The following is a 7,165-nucleotide window of genomic DNA, read 5'->3' as shown; positions in this document are numbered from 1 at the left end:
TCAGAATTGTGCTCTAACCTGGCTTTCTTCCAGAGGCCATTAGTACCTGACAGTCACCCCCATTAGCAGCCCCCAGCTCTCCACATTAGCGACCAAGAGCCCATTAAAGCCAAATTCCTGGTGGGCTTCAACTCCAGCCTCTGGATTTGGAGAGAGGCTTCTCTGTCCGCAGCTGCTGCAGCCCGGAGAGACGACGGGAATTGAGTGTGGGTGTATTCGTTTGAATAATCAATAATTAGCCGGGAGCGTCACAGAAAATTACAAGCAAGCAGAAAGAAACACAGAACAAACAAATGGAATAATGAGGTTTTAATAGCATCATTATGGGACGGTGGAAATGTCCTGGACACAGTTAAATTGGAGTTCTCCCAGGGATACCTAACACATCAGAAGGGCTGTTGATGGATGAGGGTGTATTTAGCATCTCATGAGCAGCAAGGGAGTTTGGGGAAAGACTCTCACTCCACGGAAGAACAGTTTTTTCACCAAAAAGGAAAGGTCAAGCCATCAGGTTCTTTCTTCCCATGCTGGATCTTTGAATTTTGACTCTTCTCATTCTCCAATCTACTTTAAAAACAGAGAGGAAAGAGAAATGTCTGAGAATTTGTCTCAGAACCATCCTTGGGAAAAAGTGTATTCAGCTTCAACAAGTTGCTTATTAATTTGCTTCCCACCCTGTGGAATCTGCAAAAAGAAACCTGCACATGCAAAATATTTCATATGCGCACAAATGTCGTGGCAGTGGTTAATTAGGGTAAAAGGAAAAAAAGGAATAAAATTAGAAAAATTAACAACAGTGTTAGAAAAATTAACAACAGTGAAATGAGACCCATGGGACACAAATCAACACATATTGCCAAGTGTCAAAAGCAGAGATGGTCGAGGCTAGAAGCTGATGTATGGTCTGCCCTGAGATGGATCTGAATGGAGAGTACAACATTCAGAAGAAACGGGAGATGTGCTTTTCCAAGGGAACATGTGACAGCTTCCCCAGCACCCCGGAGCCCACACTGTGTCTTCAGCAAGTTGGTCACCATGGCAACCTGACATTTTTTCTGTGAGACAATTTTGTTAGTAAAATTTTAGAGACAGATTCGGGCGAGAAAGGAGAGTCCCCACGTGTGGAAGGGATTAAATATAGTGACTCTCTAAGAACAGCTTGTCCAGGAGCCACTGAATCCTGGGGATGGGGGATGCCAGGACCAGCCACTGCAATCATTGCTGGGGACCAAGGGACAACAGGAGAAACAGGAACCAGAGGGAACACGGGAAATTCCAGCTCAGTTTAAGGAGAAAGTCTTCCCCTAATAGGGTTCCTGTGTGTAGCCCAAAGAGGATGAGGGATCTCTATCCCATGGTATTCCAACCTCAGCTGCACAGCCCTGCTTTGAGAGGGCCTTCCCGACTGTGTGGTCCTTTGATGAGCTCATTTCTATAACCCAGCACTGAGCAATAGGTTGAGAGCCCTTTCTGTCCCTCCAGGGAAGGAAGTCCTGTTGGTTTTCTCCTGGAATGAGACAAAGGGGCTTGTGAAGTGTAAGGGATCATCCAAGCTCCGTGCCCTCCCTAAGCAGGAACAATTTCCTCCATGCAGCTGTGGGTCTAACCCTTCAAAACACATCGAGAAGAGGGGGGCACAAAGGGCAAGACCAAAATTGCTGCTGCTCACAGCGCCGGGAGGCTGTCACAGCAATTCCCTCTCTGCTCCAACACCTCTGCCCCATGCTCTGACCCCAGCAGCACGAGAGGTCCTGCCTGGCTCTGTTTGCCTCTGAACAGATGAAAGCACGCTGTCCCCTGCCACAGCACATCACAGCTGCCAGGTGACACCGAGGACTCGGCCACCAGGGCCAGGCTCAGTGATAGAACAGCATCCTGACATTTCCCCAAGCACCAAACTGCTCCCAAAGCCCATCCGACACGGAGCTCACACACCCTGCAACAGATCCCACCCTGCAGGGATTCTCCTTCCCTCTGCTGCTTCTTTTTCTTTTTTTTCTTTTTTTTTCTTCCTTTTTTTCATTTTTTCATTTTTTTCTTTTTTTTCTTTTGTTTTTTTCTCCCACACAAAGCAATAAGCTGCTTTATGAGGACCGTAGAAAGTGGGTGGATGGACGGGAGAGGCAAAAACAAAGACATGAGGATATAAAATCAAGCAGCTCCTTAAAGAGGGCACTGGGGATTAAAGCTCAGTTTTCCACACCCCAGGAGAGCTGTGAACCCTGCTCTGCTATTGTATTTACAGGAGGCAGATAAACAAGCACCCATTTCACTCTGAAGGTCAGGTCTTGGATTTCTTAGGTATGAGAAGAGGCCCAATGCTGCCTGATGCTCTTCCATTAAAAAAAACAAAAAACAACTCTGATATTTAAGGATGCCACTTGTGCACGTGCAGTGCTGCTAATCAGCTCCTCAGGACTGCCAGCGTCGAGCTGTGCCAGGTGACAGGGAGCAATTGTAAGGAAAATACAGAAAACTCGAGGAGGAAATCACAGCCCCTCGGCTCGACGCTGAAGGAAGCTGATTTCCTGTTAAAAACCCACCTTCCTGGTGTGATTAACGAGCAAGACACAATCAGCATTCACCATCAATTTGTATTTTGCAGAGGCAGGAACTTGCTCCTTGATTTTCCTGTTCAAGGACGCGAAGCATTGCTGGAGAGACTCCAGATATAATTCAGGGGTCTGCACAAGAAAAAGCTGCCTTAGGCAGGTGATTTTGGAAGAGCAGAGCATCAGGACCCTTTTGCTCCCTGGGGATTAAGGTGGTGGGCAAGTTTGAGCCATTTTTAGGCTCCTCTTTGCAATTCAGAGCAGCGTCCAGCAGATTCCAGCTCAGGTTGTTAACAGGTGAACAGCTCTTGTACAGCAGCCTTTTCCCCCTCCTGCCACTCCTTGTGTGCCTGAGTTATTGATGGGAAAGGCTGGCCTCAGAGCATGCCACGGGAATTTCACAATCTCCCCAGTTTGGAGATGGACGAGGAAATAAATCCAGAAAATCTGATTAGGACTTGTCACTGAAGTAAGCTCATTAATCATTGATGGGGTTTTTCACATTCAATTTCTAATTCCTGCAGGCACCAGTAGACTGGTGGGTCTGAAGACTGCAGACTTGAAAATGTTCTTTATGTAACAATGGCCCTGATTTTCCCCCCCCCCCCTCCTGAATATTTAGCACATTCTAATAAATAAAAAGAGCTACAAAGCACCAGTGAGTTCATTTAGACTAGCTTCTTGCACAAAGTCAGGCACGGAATTTTCCTGAAATAATTCCTGAAGCCAAAAAGATAAGAAGGCCTAGCTCAGAAATGTAAAATCCAGCATGAAAAACTGTCAGCCACTTGCCTGAGCAATTTTTGCAGCAGTCAGTTACCCATTCTGGAGTGTAAAAGAAAAAAAAAAATCACATTTCATTCCTTACCTGGACTTGTCTAGCTTTGCCTGTCAGCACCAGGTTCTTTCAGTAAGAGATGAAAGTCTTCTATTATTAAATTGCTATTTCCCCAGCCTCCCCCAAAAATCTTCTCAGCTAAGCCAAGCCAGTCGAGCCTACTGCCATTTCAAAACTCAGCACTCATTTCCCATGCCCCCACCAAGCCCTGCATGGCTGGTAATAATGCCAGCCAGGATCACACATATGCCAAAACCCAGGAAACACAGCAGGGAACAACTTTTCCTGGCCTCAGACACATAAAATCTGTTTAATTTTTGGCTTCAAATGAAACCCTCTAATTCTGGATACCAGCAAAACCAGGAAGATTCCTCTCCAGACTTTGCAACTAATAAATCAAATTGATAAAAGCAAGAGAAACAAGGGGCTTTGGGGGTAGAGTTGATATTCTCTTTAAATCTCCTGATGTATCTGCCTCTGACACGTCCAAAACCCAGGAAACTCCTTGGAAAAAACCAGCTCCATAGCTGACACTTGCATGAAATACAGCTCCATAAATGACACTTGCAACCAATTTCTAAAAGCAAGCAGAAAGTATTAAATTTCAAACTGCTCTGCGTTTCAAGAACCATAAATTTCTCCCCGCTTGCTTCACGCTCTGTTTTCAGGAAGGTTTTACATCTTGCTTTTGGTTTGGAGATTTGTTAGAAGTTAGGCCCAAGAACACAAAGCATTTCTGAGCGCTGCTGAAAGGGGGGATAGCTCTTCTCCAGAGCCAGAGAATTGAAGATACCTAGCACTGCCCAAAGGCAAAGTTAGAGATTCCTGTAAGAAGACAGGCAGTGATTAAAAAGGCCTATTGGCTCTAGTGGCTCAGGGATAAACCAAAATAGCATATGGATTTAATGAAACGATTCTTACAAACACAGCAGAGAGCCTGGGTTTTCCTTTGATATCTCGTTTCCAGGAGAGCAGGAGGCTCGTCTCCTCCAGCACATCGAGGTTTACCACGGCTATGCTTATGAGTAACATGTGTTAGCTTTCGGTGAGTCACCAATGGCGCTAAATTCCATCTAAAAGTGTCTCCGTTTCCAACGCGGCAGGCTGGAGCTGAGCTCCACACGCAGGGAGCACTCAGTTCTGGCACTGCACAGGGACACGGACCTGCTAATGATATGTACCCCAAGAAGCCTTTTTCATCACAAAGACAGAGCTTCACTAAGTAATTTCCCCCTCTCCCCCAGATACTTCAAACCTGCTTAGCACGCCAAAGAATGAGCTCATTCCGTGTTGCTAAAACTCTTTCAAACCACTTCCCTTTAGATTAAGGCCCTTAAGAGGGCAGGTAAAGCATCAGCAGCAATTAGAGCTGCTCCCACGAAGAGCCGCAGAGGCAGGTCAGCAAAGGTGATTTCTGCAGGATAGGCTCTGCCAGCTCAAATAAATCACGGCTGCCTTTCATTAGCATTCCCGTTAATTGGCTTCCAAACATCTCCTTCACGGATGCTCCAAGCGCTTCTCCCCACAGTGGTTCTCCCAGGTCCCTTGTTTTTGTTTGAGGAGCTGTGTGGCCCTGGGGGCACTTGATGTGGCACAAAGACAGGACCATTCCTCCATATCCCTTCTCTGGATATGCTCCAGCCCCTCACTGTCCTTGTGTGAAAAATGCCTATTTTATGATTGGCTTTTTGCAAATATTCAAATGAATATTACATGTGTTGTGTTAGAAAGTTGCACTGTATTAATTTTCTTAAGTAGTGTGTTAAATGTAGTTTTAGGTTATAACATAATGTTAAAATAGAAATTATGCTGTGTAAGGTATTTTTTTTAAGAGAGGAATGAGGTACTTGTACCCAGAGAGCAGCCACAGGACACCTGAATCTTTCAGAGAAAGAGAATTTATTGCTCCCTTATCGAGTTCTTCCCACCTTGCTCAGCCCTGAAGAGGATTCAGAGGAAGAAGCTGACACTGCCCAGACAGAATCCTGTGTTTGAATGGAATTTATGCATCATGGATGAGGTGTATAAATATGCAACAGGCTGTTGCTTTTAAGGGTTAATCCTCTGTTAACCTGGGTCCTTTTCCAGGCTAATTTTGCCCAGAAAAAGGTACCCAGACCATCTGTAACTCTTTGTTTTTATTGTCTCCTATTGTTCTAATCAAAATTGTCCAAATTTTTATTACTCTAATTATATTATTATTTTTATAACCATTTATTACTATTAAACTTTTTAAATTTAAAAAACAAGTCATTGGCGTTTTTCACACTTGTCACGAGGAAAATGGGGGTAAAAAGGCCAGAAGCCTACACTAAACTCAAACTCTGAGTTTACAGAAGGATTTTTCTGCACACTTTGCACACTGCCTGTACCCCAGGACACGGGTGTATGTTGGAGGATACAGCGTGGACAACTCAAAAGTGAGGCACAGCCACGAGCTCTGGAGCTCAGATCTCTTCCAAGGAGCTAAAAATCCTTCATCCTGAGCAGTCACTTCCCACCCTGCCACAAAACCTGCAGACCCAGGGTGTATAAAAGCCAGCCCTAAGTCTACCCTGACCTGAACCCCATCACCATGGGTGGTGCAAACCAGAAAGATGTAGGAGCAACAAAGTAAGGATGGCCTTTTGCAGTCCCAGTGTTCCTGGAGCTGCGTGTTCTCTGACTCTCCCAGCCCTAACCCTAAGCCACACTCACCCAGGCCAGGTTATTCCATCTTGTCAGGGTTGAAGTAGCTGGGTTTGTTCCAGTCTCCACGGCTGCTGCCTCTTCCCCTTGAAGGGAAGGCTTCAGGAGCAAAGGCATCCTCTGAAACAAAGAACATGGAGACATCTGTAAGTGTGAGATGCTTTCAGACTGGTGTGGATTGTTACCCAGAGCAGCAGTGGCTGCCCCTGGATCCCTGCAAGTGTCCAGGGCCAGGTTGGACAGGGCTTGGAGCAGCCTGGGACAGTGGAAGGTGTCCCTGACCACAGCAGGGGGTGGAACAAGATGATCTTTCAGATTCCTTCCAACCCAAACCACTCTGTGATTCTAGAATACAAAATATTCAGCACTGCATTCTGCACTCAAGTAGTGGTTATGAGAGCACAAATCTGGCAATCCAAAAAATGGATAAACCTCAGCATGGCCTGGCTTGGCAGGACAGTGCCCTCCATGCACCCTAAGCTAGGCACCCCTCTGCAAGTGAAAAACCAGCTGGCCATGAGCAGGAGCAAACAGCTGATCTTTCACATTGCCTTCTCCATCAGACAGATGACCTGGAGATGTTCCAAGAGGAGAACACAGGTCAGGCTATTCCAGCACGGCAGAGCTGCCTTACCTTCCCTGGGAGCGCTGCCCCGCCTGTCAGGGGTCCTTATGGGCACGTGCATCATCTGGAAATTAAAGACATTTCTTTAAAACCCACACCTGGCAAGAGGTCCCACCTCTCCATCCCCTCAGGCACGAGGTGGTCACTAAAGTAATTCCAAACCTCATTCTTAATTTCGCTGATAACACGATTACTGCTGGTGCTCCTGCAATCCAGGGGTTGCACTCCATGCACCCATCAAACTCAGGATGTTCTGTGATGCCAGCTTCAGTCAATCACAATTCCTTCTCCCATCCAAACAGCACCACAGGTGCACCAACACCACCTCAGCCAAGCTGAGATCCCCTGAGCAGAGTCACAGCTCCACAGCAAGAGCTGCAGTGCACTTGCTGCAGCCCTCTGCAGAGGGAAACACTTTACTTTTCAAGTGCAGTAATTCCCTTTGGCATTTATTCCTTATTA

At 46.2% G+C, this 7,165-nt stretch overlaps 1 protein-coding gene across 2 annotated transcripts in view; it reads right to left on the bottom strand.

Annotated features, from left to right (window-relative positions):
* Positions 1–294: 294 nt before the first annotated feature.
* The window catches only part of SPP2 (secreted phosphoprotein 2), a 10,954-nt gene continuing 4,083 nt past the window's right edge, over positions 295–7,165 (bottom strand). The window contains exons 5-7 of one of the 2 annotated variants that reach the window (XM_031064820.1): positions 6,713–6,767; positions 6,088–6,198; positions 295–564 (exon numbers count right to left, since the gene is read on the bottom strand). In XM_031064820.1, the coding sequence (XP_030920680.1) occupies positions 6,098–6,198; positions 6,713–6,767 (156 nt within the window). In that variant the 3' untranslated portion in view covers positions 295–564; positions 6,088–6,097. Of the gene's footprint in view, positions 565–5,788; positions 5,905–6,087; positions 6,199–6,712; positions 6,768–7,165 lie in introns of those variants that run through there. The other variant, XM_005430452.1, reaches the window with a different exon arrangement.

Source organism: Geospiza fortis, unplaced genomic scaffold (assembly GCF_000277835.1).
Source record: "Geospiza fortis unplaced genomic scaffold, GeoFor_1.0 scaffold400, whole genome shotgun sequence".
NCBI classification, from domain to species: domain Eukaryota; kingdom Metazoa; phylum Chordata; class Aves; order Passeriformes; family Thraupidae; genus Geospiza; species Geospiza fortis.
Note: the sequence above shows the minus strand (reverse complement) of the source record. Positions and strands in the feature narration are given on the sequence as shown.